Genomic DNA, 18,152 nt, shown 5'->3' with positions numbered 1-18,152 from the left:
CTCTTTACCCACCCTGCTAGGTGCCTCGTCCGAGCCGCTGTGGCGTAGATTACCATAGTAACTAGTAAATCGTGCAAAAGTGCAGATTCCAACCATTGAAATACTTGGTTTAGTTCAAGATTTAAGGTAATGGCAGCTACAGTTTCCATTCTAAAGATGTAAAGAAATTATTTGGGAATGTCTGGCGGGCCAGATTGAAAAGCTCAATTTGCCCAGGTCTGCCCTTAAAAATGCTGAGAAATGCCCTCATATATAGGTATTTTTCTTTAAATTCATCATATGATTGTGGCAGATTAAAATACTGATATGTAACCCAAACAGTGGCTTTATAAAGTCATTTATTGTATTTAAAAGACTTAAATATGTCCCACTGGGTGTGAGTTTTCCTTGCCCTTATGTGGGCCTACCGAGGATGTCGTAGTGGTTTGTGCAGCCCTTTGAGACACTAGTGATTTAGGGCTATATAAGTAAACATTGATTGATTGATTGATTGATTGAAATAGGTTCCTATAAAATGCCAAACCTCATAAAAACGGTAGAAACAATGTTTATGAGCAATACACCAGCAAGTTTACCATGAATTGATTAACGTGGACCCCGACTTAAACAAGTTGAAAAACTTATTCGGGTGTTACCATTTAGTGGTCAATTGTACGGAATATGTACTGAACTGGGCAATCTACTAATAAAAGTTTCAATCAATCAAAGTTTGGAAAATTGAATTTGAATGTTGCTTCAAGTAATCTAGAGTAAATAAAACATATCTTTCAAAATGTAATAATAACATTGTCATTGGGTTGAGTGTCTTGGCCAATTTCCTAAATCGATTAATCATGATTCGATTCAATCTACACTGGAATATTGAAAATGTCTGTAATCTAAGACAAAATAAAAATGGACCGTATTTTCCACACTGTAAAGCGCACCAGATTATAAGGCGCACCTTCAATAAATGACCTATTTTTAAACTTTGTTCATATATAAGGTGCACCGCATTATAAGGCGCATAGAATAGATGCTACAATAGAGGCTGGGGTTACGTGATGCATCCATTAGATGGCGCTGTGCTAAAGGGAATGTCAACCAACCAGTCAGATAGATCAGTCAAAATTATTAATAGCGTTCTGACAGCTCCATTCACTCCCTAAAATTAATAAAAAGCTGTTTTATTATTTTCCCCGAGTTAAAGTCAGTGACGTGGTATTTCATTTATCTTTAAACAACAGCAATGTATAACATGTATAACAATGTTAAGTTCACTTGGTAGCGCTGTTGCCTTCATTGGAATAGTGATTGTACTGACACTTCTACTTGCTGCTCTCTGGTCAACAACCCACAGTCGGAGTTTGTCTTCCAACTGAAGCCATCTCGCTTTGTTCCCTCGGAAACTCTGTTTAGTCTTCTTTACTTGGCGCAGGTCATCTTGTTACTTCCGCATCATTGATTCGTTAATGTTAAATTCTCTCGCTGCTGCTCTATTCCTGTGTTCAACTGCGTGACTTATCGCCTTGAGATTAAACTCTGTGTCGTAAGCGTGTATCTTTATAGGAGCCTTTTTTTTTTTTTTTAATAATGAATTTAATAATCAATCCAACAAAACAATACACAACAATACCATAACAATCCAATCAAATTTCAAAACCAAACCCGACCCAGCTACATTCAGAATAGCAATAAACGGAGCAATTGAGGACACACAAACATGACACGGTACAATCTAAAAGTAGTAAAACAAAAATGAATATTATCAATATTAGTACCAATTTCAAAATAGCAGCGATAAAAAATAGGAGCCATTTCAGGGACTTTGCATAAACACACAAATGGAAATGAAACGGCACGCCTCGCGCAGTCATGTATCCCAGCATGCACCGCGCGCTTCTTTTCTTCTTCCACGGGAGGAAATGAAGTCGGCAGCTGCTTACCGTAGTTGCGAGACCTGTTGTGGCTCAATATGGGTCCGTATATAAGGTGCACCGGATTATAAGGCGCGTTTCCCAAATTTCACCTTTAATTATTATTATTTTTTGCATAGTTTGTGTTTGCCATATAAAAACTACAGTAAGTGTTATTTGACATTAGGACACAAAACTAACAATAATAATAATATTAATAAAAACTTACATTTAACGGATAGATCTAATGTTTATCTAGAGATTTAAGCGCCAAAAGTAAAAAAAAAAATTTTTTTTTAAATGTGTGACCTTTTTTAAACACTTTTATCGGGTCCCCAATTATCGGATTTTTTTTTAAAGCTGTCATTTAAACATCTGCGGTGTTTTCCAAGATTTCTCATTGTAATCCTATTGGGTTGAGATTTTCCTTGCCTTGATGTGGGATCTGAACCGAGGAGGTCGTTGTGGCTTGTGCAGCCCTTTGAGACACTTGTGATTTAGGGCTATATAAATAAACATTGATTGATTGATAGATTGACTGTAAGCTTTTGAAGAAATTGGAGGTCTTTAGGTGCGCCTTATAGTGCGGAAAATACGGTACTCATAGAGCTATTCTTCTGGAAGTCTTGTTTTGTTAGCGCAGCCAGCACTGTAATATTATTTGGAGGCCAGAAAGGATGATATGCCTTGTGAATTGATATCACTAGAAATGAAAGATATCGATCTATAATTGATCAGATCGGTTATTTTACCCAGCCTTATTAATATATAAATAAAACCAAACAATAACTTTTTTCCCTAACGCTTATAGGACTTGATGTTGCCATCATTACTGATGACTTTAGCATCTATGCTGACCTCATGCCCATTACTGCCTCTTCAGGCAGTCCAAGTACCGTATTTTTCAGAGTATTAGTGGCACTGGAGTATAAGTCGCATTTTTGGGGGAAATTGATTTGATAAAACCCAACACCAAGAATAGACATTTGAAAGGCAATTTAAAATAAATAAAGAATAGTGGACAACAGGCTGAATAAGTGTACGTTATATGAGGCATAAATAACCAACTGAGAAGGTGCCTGGTATGTTAACGTAACATATTATGGTAAGAGTCATTCAAATAACTACAACATATAGAACAAGCTATACGTTTACCAAACAATCTGTTACTCCTAATTGCTAAATCCCATGAAATCTTATACGTCTAGTCTCTTACGTGAATGAGCTAAATAATATTATTTGATATTTTACGGTAATGTGTTAATAATTTCACACATAAGTCGGTACTGAGTATAAGTCGCACCCCCGGCCAAACTATGAAAAAAACTGCGACTTATAGTCCGAAAAATACGGTATCTGCATGCTAGGGCTGACAGTGTTTCATAGACTAATTTTCTCTCCTACTTCAGTTTGACCAAGAGCTAATGTTATGGCTTGCTAAATTTGCGAACATCTCCACAGCTAATTTTAGCTGCGGCTGCAGTTGTGATTGAGCTGCAAGCAAACTCTCTACCTTTATCAATGGAGTTGAACTTTTTACATTCATTGGACCAATAACTGGTTAAAAGCAGCAGAGAAGTGACAAGAACCAGAGACAAATTGCCTCTCTCGTTACCTGTCCAACTACATTGGGAGCCTATCAGCTTAATGACATAATAATAACTAGAGATGTCCGATAATATCGGACTGCCGATTTTATTGGCCCATAAATGCTCTAAAATGTTATATCGGAAATTATCGGTATTGGTTTCAAAAAGTAAAATTTTGGACTTTTTAAAACACCGCTATACGGAGTGGTACACGGAAGTAGGGAGAAGTACAGAGCACCAATAAACCTTAAAGGCACTTAAAGTTAAAGTACCAATAATTTTCACACACACACCAGGTGTGGTGAGATTTGTCCCCTGGATTTGACCCATCCCCTTGATCAACCCCTGGGAAGTGAGGGTAGCACTTCCTTTGCGTGCTGGCCCAATCACATAATATCTACGACTTTTCACACACAGAAGTGAATGCAAGCCATACTTGGTCAACAGCCATACAGGTCACACTGAGGGTGGCTGTATAAAGAACTTTAACACTGTTACAAATATTAGCCACACTGAACCCACACCAAACAAAAATGACAAACACATTTCAGGAGAACATCCGCACTGTAACAGAACAAATACCCAGAATCCCTTGCAGCACTTACTCTTCCGGGACGCTACAATATACGCTACCCCCTACCTCAACCCCGCCCACCTGAACCTCCTCATGCTCTCTCAATAAGAGCATGTCCCAAATTCCAAGCTGCTGTTTTGAGGCATGTTAAAAAAAATAATTCACTTTGTGACTTCAATAATAAAATATGGCAGTGCCATGTTGGCATTTTTTCCATAACTTGAGTTGATTTATTTTGGAAAACCTTACTACATTGTTTAATGCATCCAGCGGGGCATCACAACATAATTAGGCAGAATAATGTGTTCATTCCACAACTGTATATATCGGTGTCGGTTGATATCGGAATCTGTAATTAAGAGTTGGACAATATCGGCAAAAAAGCCATTATCGGACATCTCTAATAATAACCAATCAATGTCCACCTCAGGGTGTGACTGACTATTGTTTTTCACCCCCAACAAGTCAAGCACAAGAAGAGGGCGAGGAAACTCCCATACAGTGGCAGTAATATTATCAATCAATCAATGTTTATTTATATAGCCCTAAATCACAAGTGTCTCAAAGGGCTGCACAAGCCACAACAACATCCTCGTTTCAGAACATACATAAGGGCAAGGAAAAACTCACAACCCAGTGAGACGTCAATGACTATGAAAAACCTTGGAGAGGACCGCAGATGTGGGTGACCCCCACCTACCTCTAGGGGAGACCGGATGCAATGCACGTCCAGTGGGTATAGCATAATATTGTGAAAGTCCAGTCCATAGTGGATCTAACATAATAGTGAGAGTCCAGTCCATATTAGAGATTAAGAACTAGATGATTGTAATTCACTAATCACAATTATCTCTAAAACATTGTTTGCATCGAGTTTACCCGTGGCTTCATAAGAAGACAAGGCGTTTGCCAGGTGCATGAGCATTGACAAGCTGAAAGCAGTTTTACACGGGGGGCTACACCAGGTCCCCTGGCCTCTCTGCACGCCTGTCACCAGCAGGCTGCTGTCACACACTGATGCTGACAGGCTGAGGCAGCCACCATAACACTATGCATGGTTCCGCTCACGTTCTGTTCTCCCGCCTTACTACACACAAACACAATGCTAACCCCACCCCCCCAACCCCGTCATCTTCCGCCGCAGCTGATGGAATACACCTCTCACTCTACCCTATGAAGATGTGCCGAAGCACATGTTGTGACATTGACGGTCTCTGTCCAAATATGATAAGTCAATCATGGGAAAGGCAGCCATGTCTCTTTTTCAACCACTGTGCCGTGAGATAGAGTCTTGTGTGCCGTGGGAGATTATATAATTTCACCTATTTTGGTTAAAAATATTTTTTGTAAACCAGTAATTATAGTCTGCAAATGATGTGTTGTTGTTGAGTGTCGGAGCTGTCTGGAGTTCGGCAGAGTAATTGGCAGCCGGTAGCTAATTGCTTTGTAGTTGTCAGAAACAGCGGGAGGCAGGGTAAAGGTCAAAAGGTGTCTAATGCTTAAATCAAAAATAAACAAAAGGTGAGTGCCCCTAAGAAAAGTCATCGAAGCTTAGGGAAGGCTATGCAGAACGAGACTAAAACTGAACTGGCTACAAAGTCAGCAAAAACAGGATGCTGGACGACAGCAAAGACTTACTGTGGCGCAAAGACGGCGTCCACAATGTACATCCAAACATGACATGACAATCAACAATGTCCCCACAAAGAAAGATTAAAAACAACTGAAATATTCTTTATTGCCAAAACAAAGTCAATGCGGGAAATATCGCTCAAAGGAAGACATGAAACTGCTACAGGAAAACGCCCCAAGAAAGAAAAAGCCACCAAATAGGAGCGCAAGACAAATGGTAAATGGGTTGTACTTGTATAGCGCTTTTCTACCCCTTTTTAAGGAGTCCAAAGCGCTTTGACAGTATTTCGACATTCACACATTCACACACACATTCACACACTGACGGCAGGAGCTGCCATGCAAGGCGCTCACCAGGACCCATCAGGAGCAAGGGTGAAATGTCTTGCCCAAGGACACAACGGACGTGACTAGGATGGTAGAAGGTGGGGATTGAAACAGTAACCCTCAGATTGCTGGCACAGCCACTCTACCAACTTTGCCACGCCGTCCCCACTAATAGACAAGAACGAAAACACTAGAGCCATAGCGATGCATGCTTGTTTATGGTTTTAAAGTCATATCCAACAATTGCGACGACGACTTTTTACTGTCAACCGAGTTTCGTTTTTTAATGATGTCTGCCGGTGGTGTGCCTCCGGATTTTTTTCAAAGCAAAAAAACATGCCTTTGCTCAAAACAAGACTGTCTTAAAGAACACTGTAGCTTATCTCCCCGCTTTTAGAGTGCGATTAAAACCGTCAACATGGAGTATTTCCGCTCACGTTATTTCCTTTCACGTCTGCCGTTGGTCCAGGTCATGGTGTCCGGCCGAGGCAGGGGCGGCTCCCACATGGGTCGCGGTGGTCCGGTGGCCGCACAGCAAGCCCAGAGGGCCAACGAAAATCAACGGCGCACTGTCACTATCGAGGGCCTCTCGTCATCCACGACTGATATGCAACTGCAGAGCCTATTGAGATCCATTGGCCCCATAGAGGTAAGTAGCTCTGGAGGCCATCCTAGCAACGGTAGTGCTTTACTATGATCTCACAGCGCCCCCTATTGCTGTGACTAACCAACAACATCATCTATTTCCCTTCACCGGCCTAAGTAAAAAGAGCGGGCTATTTACCACCTGGTAGGGTTGCGCTATACACAATAGGAGTCATATCAATTTGTCAAACAATACAGCTTTTAATACAATCTTCATATGGTGACATTGCATGCTTGTGTAATGTTTTCTCCACTTTGCAAATCCACTTCCAAGTCAGCAATCCTCGCATTCATGGCAGAAAATAAACTGTTTCGTCTTAAGTATTATTATCACATGTTATACCAAATGCTAACCGCAAGCTCTTAAATGTCAATAATTCTACCACCAATTTTTTGTCGTTTTTGTTATTGTTTATAAACTCAGGAAAAAAGTATGTGGACACAGGAGGGCTTTAAGGGCAAAAGCATCAGCAGATTTAAATCAACCAATAGGGCATCATTTAAAACTTGACTTAATATTGGGCTGTCCTGTGTTTTTGTCTTTTTGATCAAATTTGACGTATCAGCATTGGTATGACCAATACTGCCGCTGTAACTACTTGGTATTGGATTGATACCAAAATGTGTAGTATCGCCCAAAACTAATGTAAGGTATCCAAACAACAGAAGAATAAGTTCTTTAATACCTTTTTAACTGAAGTCTAGATAGAAACATCAATGAATTAATCAATCAAAGTGTATTTATATAGCCCTTAATCACAAGTGTCTCAAAGGGCTGCACAAGCCACAACGACATCTCACATCAGGGCAAGAAAAAACTCAACTCAATGGGGTACAATGAGAAACCTGATGAGACATGTTCTAAGAGATAGTAACCAGATATTTTTTTTACGGTATGGCAAGTGGAATAATAGTAGTTTTGACAAAATAATACAATAGGAAAAAACGCATTATTCAACAAAGGGATGGGTGCCCGTATCCGGTAGCTTATTGGCATTAACCAAATTTTGCCGGTCTTACCTATTTACATACAATCCAGTACACAACAATTTCAGTCCGGTACGTACCTCGGTTTAGAGGTCACGGTTCGGTTCATTTTCGGTACAGTAAGAAAACAACAAAATATAAATTTTTTTGGTTATTTATTTATCAAATTTGTAAACAATGGCTTTATCCTTGTAACATTGGGAACACTATAATAATTCTGCCCACGTTAATCACCATTAAACTGCCTCAAGTTGTTGCTCATATTAAATAAAATGACAAAACTTTTCTACATATAAAAAGTGCAACATTAAACAGTTTCAAGTCAACTCATCATGCTTAATTTATTACAGCATTTGGGAAGCCTGTAGTTGGTTTTTATTATGTAAATGTTATATTTTTATCAACATTTAATTCAAAGCTTTTCTGTTCGTAAAACACAAACACACACACACCGCAAAAAGACCTAACGTTACGCTAAAAGCTAATTAGCCTTCACCTCAAGCCAGAACTGCGAGCGAGCAGAGCTGCAGTTTAAGTTTCGAGAAGGTCAACGGGCTCATAGTGATGTTTGTAGTTGTTGACTGGGAGGTGTTTATTATCATTTGGGGAGAGTACGCTGCCTTATGCTCACCTGCTAAACACCTATCTACTCGATGCTGAAGCATTTACTACATGCACTCTGAATACGCACTGCTGATTGGCTGTTGCCGCTATATATGTAACCAATCAGATGGTTGTGTGGGTGGGACAATGCTGGGTGCTGAGACAGAGGCAGAAGAAGCAAAGCAGCTTGTTAAGACTTAAGCTTAAAAACTCGTTGGGTACACCCCTGTACCGAACCGAAACCCCCGTACCGAAACGGTTCAATACAAATACCTGTACCGTTACACCCCTGGTTTCATGTCACTTTAGCTGGGTTACGCGGCACCTCACGCGCGGTTGCCAAACTCATCCGCCGATCACTCTAGACGCACTGAAAGCGGACCTAACTACCTGTAAGTAATGTTGCAATTTTCAATGGCAACAAAGACATTTACTCAAAAAAACACTCCCAACGAAAGTAAAGTAAGGCTCCACACTGCAAAAACTGAAATCTAAGTAAGATTGAATATCTCAAATAAGGGTGATATTTGCTTATTTTCTGTCTGAAAAGATTATTCTTCTCACTAAGCAGATTTTATGTTAAGGTTTTACTTGTTTTAAGTGTTTTTGTCCTGAAATATCTCAGTAAGATATTACAGCTTGTTGCTGAGATTTAGTGACTTATATTGTTTAATACAGACTGAAACTAGAATATCAACTGATGCAAAGCTGTGCCATTGACACTCACAAGTATAAAACTACTTTTTTTTAAGTAATCATTTCTTACTTCCAGCATGAAAAAAAAAATCAGGATGCCGAGCGCATATCATTATGTCAAGATAATGGCATTTACTTAATTTAAGAATATTTTTCATCATATTGAGCAAAAGGGTCTCTTTTTTTCTACCAAGAAAAGTGCACTCATTAGTGAGAATATAGATATTTTAAGGTATTTTTGGATTCATTGAGGTTAGCTAATTTTATTTGTTTTGACAAGTCTTGACAAGCCAAATTTTATTGTGCTATTAGCAGATCATTTTGCTTCGTTGAAATAAAATACCCCTATTTTTTTGTTTTTTGTTTTTTTCATGTTTTTGAACACTTGACTTTTTGCACTGCAGTTTTCCAAAAATGTGCTAGCTTGATGCTAATATACATTGGCTTTGCTATGGACATGCTACTGATAGGCATTAACATTTTTTGCATCACGATTTCAACATCGTTCAAATATTTTAAAGACAACTGCAACCAAGATGCGACGTTCCAACAACACAACACTTTAGGGCGCAACAAAAGACAGCAAAGACTGAACTGACGAGCAAACACACCATTAACTAGACACTACTGCCATCTAACGTCTTGGACTTGCAACTGCAATTGCAACTGCAATTGCAACTGCAATTGCAACTGCAATTGCAACTTAATGTCATACTTAAGAGACTAAGAAATGTGATAATCACAAAAGATATAACAACTGGACAGGAGTTATCATAATCAGTTCATTTTTAAATGTTGCATTCAAAAAATTAGATTTTATCCTCATAAACAATTAATATATTTTAACACACACAAAGGTACCAAAAATTGGTACTTCAGTATTGGTATCGATTCACAGGCATCAGAATTTGGTACTGTATCGATTCAGATGTGAACGGTACCTATCCCTTATGTTACCCCATATGTCAGCAGCCAAATTAAGAGCGTTTGTAACCCGTTTTGAAATAATTGTATTGTCATTAAGATACCAAATAATATATTGCGGCATAGCTCGGTTGGTAGAGCGGATGTGCCAGCAACTTGAGGGTTGCAGGTTCGATTCCCGCTTCCGCCATCCTAGTCACTGCCGTTGTGTCCTTGGGCAAGACACTTTAGCCACCTGCTCCCAGTGGCACCCACACTGGTTTAAATGTAACTTAGATATTGGGTTTCACTATGTAAAGCGCTTTGAGTCACTAAAGAAAAGTGCTATATAAAAATATAATTCACTTCACTTCAAATTGTGATAAATAGCTCGGTATTTCGGTTTCAAAATCTTCTCAATAATACTGTGATGTATGACGGTATCAAACGAAATCTTAGTGAGTGGAGTTTTCTTCTGGCATTTTGGAGTTGGGCGGGTCCGAAAATAAACTACATCTCCCAGAATCCTCCACGCAGCATGGGACTGGTACACTGGGGGAGCTGAACGCCGTAAGCAGGAAGTGTAATCGTACTTGTCGTAGATAAAAGTAATTGGTTTTTTTGGACATTCTGTCCATAATTGCCGGAGTTTTGTTGCTAACATACAGACAAATAAGCCCAGGCCAAAACATACCCTATTTGGCGGAAGTACGAAAGTCTGCGTTCTGACAAATCTAAGTGCAGCACTTTCGTTTCGACCATTTTCAAAGCGACAAAGTACGGCGGGAAATCACACCCCCTCAAAAAAGTTGAAAACGGGGAAATCCGAGTAAACTAAAAATCTACTTGATACATCCTCAATGCTTCCATCTATTTTTCAACTGCTTGTCTGTCGATGTCGCAGCGGGCTGGAGCCTATTCCAAGGACAAGATGTCACCTCAAACCGTCACACAGAATATATATTTGAAATCAAACATCAGTTTTTGAGGTATTTTTTTACAGTATTAAAAATTATATTGTAAGTTTACTTCTTTGAGAAACAACATTTTCCAGACACATATATAAAATGATCACTGTTGTTTACATTGTCACTTTAAAGACATCAAAGTTATTATTTTTAATGTTTGCTTAAAACAGATGTGCCTGCACAATTATTAGCACTTAGAAATACTTGTTTGTAGTATGGCTGGGCGATATGGCCTTATATTAATATCTCAATATTTTTAGGCCATGTCGCGATACACGATATATATCGCGATATTTTTCCTTAGCCTTGAATGAACACTTGATGCATATAATCACAGCAGTGTGATGATTTTATGTGTCTACATTAAAACATTCTTCTTCATACTGCACTAATTAATTAATTTTAATTGCCCCTCGGGGATTAATAAAGTATGTCTGATCCTGATTAATATATGCCCATTTTAAACTTTCATGCAGAGAGGGAAATCACATTTAAGTCAATTTAGCAAAAGTGTATTTATTAAACAGTGGCACAAACATTCATGTCATTTCCAAAACAGAAAGTGCCAGATTTTCAGAGACATTTTAAAACAAGTTTTTAGTTCACTTTTGTGCATGATGTCACTAAGATGACATATCAAAACAACACTAAATTAAAGTGCACTTTTTGTACAGAACACCACTAATTGAAAACAAATAAAGTGCACTTTTGTGCATGATGTCACACAAGATATTTCAATAACTGTCAAATAAAAATGAGCTGCATAATAGGAAATCAAACGGTGTGTATATGTCCTTCGTTCTGTGGTAGGTTCCTGCGGACGTTATCTCCTGTTATTGATTTTTTTTGTTCATATGGTGTTGATCTGGAAATTTTTGCTTTGGCATTTTGTGGGTGTTGCACCGAACGGAGATGTTGACATGCAGTTTCAACAGAGGTGGGTAGAGTAGCCAGAAATTGTACTCAAGTAAGAGTACTGTTACTTTAGAGATTTATTACTCAAGTAAAAGTAAAGAGTAGTCACCCAAATATTTACTTGAGTAAAAGTAAAAAGTATGTTGTGAAACAACTACTCAAGTACTGAGTAACTGATGAGTAACCTGATTACGGCAACAAATAATGCACAAAAACATAAAAATAGCAATGAGCAAATTCAGAGCCAGGAATATCTCTTAAGCAACTACAACAATAATATATATTAAATAATAGTACATTAAAATAAAATAAATAAATGGCACATTGAGCCACAATAACTTAACAGCACCATAGCCTCAGTAATTCATTGATTTGATTGATTGATTGATTGATTGATTGATTGATTGATTAAAACTTGTACTAGTAGATTGCACAGTACAGTACATATTCCGTACAATTGACCACTAAATGGTAACACCCCAATACGTTTTTCAACTTGTTTAAGTCGGGTCATGTGACCGCCTGGCTCTGTTTGATTGGTCCAACGTCACTAGTGACTGCATGTGATTGGTGAAACGCAGGCATGCGTAGATTCTACTTTGAAGCTCTGCCATAAACCAAAACAAACATTAACAGATCGATAAAAAAAAGTAGCGAGTAGCGAGCTGAATGTAGATAAATGGAACGGAGTAAAAGTAGCGTTTCTTCTCTTTAAATATACTCAAGTAAAAGTAAAAGTTTGTTGCATAAAAACTACTCGTAGAAGTACAATTTATCCCTAAAGTTACTCAAGTAAATGTAACGGAGTAAATGTAGCGCGTTACTACCCACCTCTGAGTTTCAAGCACTCTTCATTCTCATGCGGGTGACTTTTCAAATAATGCCACAAATTAGCAGGGCTGCTACCTTTTGGAGCAACGCTTTTGCTGCATAATTTTTCAACATATTCCCGCTTGAAGCCAAACCACCGCCAGACGATGGACCCGTGCTGTTTTTCTTGAGAATTAATTCTTCCTCCATTTGTTACCAGATTTGCACCTTCTCTCTCTCGTATTACCACTCGCAACGCACCGTTAGCATCACAGCTAATGTTACCCATGTAACTACCTCTCTGCTCGGGGAGGGCGTGTGACGTTGCACGCGCTACATGACGTATGTACGAAGGTGCGCTTGTTTGTGTCTTTGTGAGAAGGAGAGACAACAAAGAGTGGGAAACTCTTGTAGTGTAATGCCCGCAGCTAAAAGCAACTGCGTGAGAACGTATACTCTAATATCACGTTATAGTCATTTTCTATATCGCACAGAGACAAACCCGCGATATACCGAGTATATCGATATATCGAACAGCCCTAGTTTGTTGTCAAAAATATGACTTGAACATTTTACTATTATGTTAGTGTTCAATTACACTAAGTATCCCGAACATCCCTGCCACTTCATTGTTTTGTAAGTATACCGCAATAATATTGTACTGTGGCTTTAATACCGTGGTAATATCGTACCGTGAGATTTGAATCCGTTTTATCCCTGTATCCTTATCACTAGGGTTGCACGGTATACCGGTATTTGTATAGTAAATGAATCATATTCAGGCTCTGAAAAGTACCAGTTCGCCATCCTCCCACTTCCCCCATCGTCGTCACGTCCTGTCATTGTTGGTTTTACGAGCAGACACAGTGTGTGGACAGAAAAGGGAGAATGGACGCATTTTGGCTTAAAAACTAATGATAAAGTTGAAGTTATAACACTGAAACGCCCTCAGGAAGAGGTGCTTTAAGACATGGCTAGCTAGCTAGTGGTTAGAGTCCGCCCGCAGTCTGCAGTGTTGTAGCTACTTCTAAATCACTAATCCACATCTCCATGGCGACGAATAAAGTAAGTTTCTTACAAGTATCATCCCTGCAGGAGGAGGAATAGCTAAACATGCTTCACTACACACCGTAGCTCACCGGCGTCACAATGTAAACAAACGCCATGGGTGGATCTACACCTGACATCCACTGTAATGATACCAAGTACAGGAGTGTATCTCGTTGATACTTCTATGTTTACATCGATATTTTTTAGCGTCCAAAAATCTATTTACGTTTTTTTTTTTAAAAGGGAACATTATTACAATTTCAAAAGGGTTAAAAACAATAAAAATGAGTTCCCAGTGGCTTGTTGTATTTTTTGAAGTTTTTTTTCCAAATTTTACCGGTTTCGGAATATCCCTAAATAAAGCTTTAAAGTGCCTTATTTTCGCTCTCTGCGAAGACACTGGCCATTTCCCTGTGACGTCATACAGTGCTGCCAATGTAAACAAACAATGGCAGATACCACAGCAAGATATAGCGACATTAGCTCGGATTCAAACTCGGATTTCAGCTGCTTAAGCGATTCAACAGATTACGCATGTATTGAAACAGATGGTTGGAGTATCAATCAATCAATCAATGTTTACTTATATAGCCCTAAATCACTAGTGTCTCAAAGGGCTGCACAAACCACCACGACATCCTCGGTAGGAAAACTCACACCCAGTGGGACATTGGTGACAATAATGACCCAGTAGGACGTCGGTGACAATGATGACTATGAGAACCTTAGAGAGGAGGAAAGCAATGGATGTCGAGCGGATCTAACATGATACTGTGAAAGTTCAATCCACAATGGATACAACACAGTTGCGAGAGTCCAGTCCAAAGAGGATCCAAGACACAGCAGCGAGAGTCCCGTTCACAGCGGAGCCAGCAGGAAACCATCCCAAGCATAGGCGGACCAGCAGCGCAGAGATGTCCCCAGCCGATACACAGGCGAGCAGTACATGGCCACCGGATCGGACCGGACCCCCTCCACACGGGAGAGTGGGACATAGAAGAAAAAGAAAAGAAACGGCAGATCAACTGGTCTAAAAAGGGAGTCTATTTAAAGGCTAGAGTATACAAATGAGTTTTAAGGTGAGACTTAAATGCTTCTACTGAGGTGGCATCGCGAACTGTTACCGGGAGGGCATTCCAGAGTACTGGAGCCCGAACGGAAAATGCTCTATAGCCCGCAGACTTTTTTTGGGCTTTGGGAATCACTAATAAGCCGGAGTCCTTTGAACGCAGATTTCTTGCCGGGACATATGGTACAATACAATCGGCAAGATAAGATGGAGCTAGACCGTGTAGTATTTTATACGTAAGTAGTAAAACCTTAAAGTCACATCTTAAGTGCACAGGAAGCCAGTGCAGGTGAGCCAGTACAGGCGTAATGTGATCAAACTTTCTTGTTCTTGTCAAAAGTCTAGCAGCCGCATTTTGTACCAACTGTAATCTTTTAATGCTAGACATGGGGAGACCCGAAAATAATACGTTACAGTAGTCGAGGCGAGACGTAACAAACGCATGGATAATGATCTCAGCGTCTTTAGTGGACAGAATGGAGCGAATTTTAGCGATATTACGGAGATGAAAGAAGGCCGTTTTAGTAACGCTTTTAATGTGTGCCTCAAAGGAGAGAGTTGGGTCGAAGATAACACCCAGATTCTTTACCGTGTCGCCTTGTTTAATTGTTTGGTTGTCAAATGTTAGAGTTGTATTATTAAATAGAGTTCGGTGTCTAGCAGGACCGATAATCAGCATTTCCGTTTTTTTGGCGTTGAGTTGCAAAAAGTTAGCGGACATCCATTGTTTAATTTCATTAAGACACGCCTCCAGCTGACTACAATCCGGCGTGTTGGTCAGCTTTAGGGGCATGTAGAGTTGGGTGTCATCAGCATAACAGTGAAAGCTAATACCGTATTTGCGTATGATGTCACCTAGCGGCAGCATGTAGATGCTGAAGAGTGCAGGGCCAAGGACCGAACCCTGGGGAACTCCACACGTTACCTTAACGTAGTCCGAGGTCACATTGTTATGGGAGACACACTGCATCCTATCAGTAAGATAAGAGTTAAACCAAGACAGGGCTAAATCTGACATACCAATTCGTGTTTTGATACGTTCTAATAAAATATTATGATCGACGGTATCGAAAGCAGCGCTAAGATCGAGGAGCAGCAACATAGATGACGCATCAGAATCCATCGTTAGCAATAGATCATTAGTCATTTTTGCGAGGGCTGTCTCCGTGGAGTGATTTGCCCTGAAACCGGATTGAAAGGTTTCACATAGATTGTTAGACGCTAAGTGTTCATTTAACTGCTCCGCAACAATTTTTTCAAGGATTTTTGAAATAAAGGGAAGGTGAGACACCGGTCGGTAATTTACCATGAGGTCAGGATCGAGGTTAGGTCTTTTAAGAAGAGGATGAATAACCGCTTTTTTGAATGCTAGGGGAACAGTGCCCGAGGAGAGTGATAAGTTTATAATATTTAGCACTGATGGACCTAATAATACAAAGAGCTCCTTGATCAGTTTCCCAGGAAGAGGGTCAAGTAAACATGTTGTCTGTTTTATTCCATTTACACGTTGTAACAATTCCTCTAATGTTATTTCCTCAAAACGAGAGAAAGTATTTTGGAGGGCAGTATCCGCCGTATATACAATCGTGTCAGTGTTAATAGAACCCCGTTGTAGCTGGGACGCATTGTCTTTAATCTCCTTTCTAATGACTTCAATTTTCTTACTAAAGAATTGCATAAAGTCATCAGCTGAGTGGGTTGAGCTACTGGGAGGAGTCCCTTGTTGGGTTAGCGATGCTACCGTACTAAACAAAAATTTAGGATCGTTTTTATTACGGTGGATGAGATTTGAGTAATATTTAGCTTTAGCTAAGGTAAGCATGCGTTTATAAGTTATTAAACCATCACTCCATGCTTGATGGTGCACCTCAAGTTTAGTCGTGCGCCATTTGCGTTCCAGCTTTCTACATAATAATTTCTGAGCTCTAGTTTCTTCTGTAAACCACGGGGTGCGCTTTTTTGGAGCCTTTTTTAACTTTAGCGGTGCTATGTTATCAATGGTTTCGCGCAGGGCGTCGTTAAAGTTGTTAGTGAGGTTATCAATAGAGCCCACATACTTTGGGAATGGTGCCATTACCGAGGGCAGTAGGTCAGCAAGAGTTGTCGTTGTGGCTGTATTAATGTTGCGGCTGCTATAGCAGTTATTATTATTATTAGTTTGACGAACATGCGTCTGAACCTCGAATTTTATAAGGTAATGATCAGACAATACTTTAGTATACGGGAGTATCGTAACTTTGGAAACGGTGATGCCCCTGACAAGCACTAGGTCTATCGTATTACCGTTGCGATGCGTGGGTTCATTTATTATTTGTGTGAGACCACAGCTATCAATTACAGTCTGGAGCGCTACGCACGATGGGTCCGATGGGGTATTCATATGGATATTAAAGTCCCCCATTATGATTATATTATCGGCGTGTGTCACTAGATCAGCAACGAACTCTGAGAATTCATTAATAAAGTCCGAATAGGGCCCTGGGGGGCGGTAGATAACAGCCAGGTGTAGAGGCAGCGGTGTGACAGACCTCATAGTAAGCACCTCAAACGATTTATATTTATTATTTATGTTAGGACTAAGGTTAAAGTTTTCGTTGTATATTAGTGCAACCCCCCCACCCCTTTTGAGCGGACGGGCAATATGCGCATGTGTAAAGTTAGGAGGACATGCCTCATTTAGCGCAAAAAAGTCGTTTGGTTTAAGCCAGGTTTCGCTGAGACCGATGACGTTAAGATTGTTGTCTCTGATAATATCATTAACTAACAACGTTTTAGGAGACAATGATCTTATGTTTAAAAAACCTATATTATAGGTAGTGGGCTGTTTTAGGGAGTTTTTGATCAAATTATCCGTAGTAGCAATATTAATAATGTTGTGTTTATTATGCCCAGTGCATTTAGTATAATTACGACCATATCTAGGAATTGATACGACAGGAATTTTCCGATTGTTTGATTGTTGCTTTGATAAACTGCACGCATCATGGTTAGCCACCTCAGTAACGGGGATTTTCCGATTGTTTGTTTGTTGCTTTGATAAACTGCACGCATCATAGTTAGCCACCTCAGTAAAACACATGTCCAACTCTGAAACACTCAAAGCAGAAAAAACTTGTTCTAATTTAACTGACTCCTTACCCAGACCAGTAGTCTCGCATTTTCCATCTAAATCCGTCTTCGGGTTGGAGGAAAGTGGTGTTCTGTGGGGATTAGCCTTCTGCTTTGTTTTTAGCCCCGCTCGGCATCCGCGTTTCCGATCACACCGCTGGCGTCTGCTCCGTAGACGGCCCCCGCTGCTACTAGACTCCCCTGCTTCACAGGCCGCTGGATGTAGCCGCCGATGTATTCCCATGCTAGTTAGCAAGTCTAGCACGCAAGTGTCTATCGGTCCAAAACGGCCCGATGTGTCCACATCCAGAAGTGTCTGGCGGTCGTACGTGATCACGGAGTGACCACGATGTGAGCCAGCCATAAAGTTTGTGGAATTGT

At 39.9% G+C, this 18,152-nt stretch overlaps 1 protein-coding gene and 1 long non-coding RNA gene across 3 annotated transcripts in view; both read left to right on the top strand.

Moving 5' to 3' along the window:
- The window catches only part of LOC133569713 (uncharacterized), a 164,567-nt gene that overhangs the window by 134,125 nt on the left and 12,290 nt on the right, over nt 1-18,152 (top strand). The gene's annotated exons all lie outside the window — the stretch shown is intronic.
- rbm33a (RNA binding motif protein 33a) overlaps nt 1-18,152 on the top strand; it is a 76,296-nt gene that overhangs the window by 54,069 nt on the left and 4,075 nt on the right. For both annotated transcript variants that reach the window (XM_061922253.1, XM_061922252.1), the window contains exon 17: nt 6,487-6,666. In XM_061922253.1, coding sequence (XP_061778237.1) covers nt 6,487-6,666 — 180 coding nt within the window. The remainder of the gene's footprint in view (nt 1-6,486; nt 6,667-18,152) is intronic.

Source organism: Nerophis ophidion, linkage group LG15, assembly GCF_033978795.1.
Source record: "Nerophis ophidion isolate RoL-2023_Sa linkage group LG15, RoL_Noph_v1.0, whole genome shotgun sequence".
NCBI lineage: Eukaryota > Metazoa > Chordata > Actinopteri > Syngnathiformes > Syngnathidae > Nerophis > Nerophis ophidion.
The sequence above is the reverse complement of the archived record's forward strand: the minus strand, read 5'-3'. Positions and strand labels throughout refer to the sequence as shown.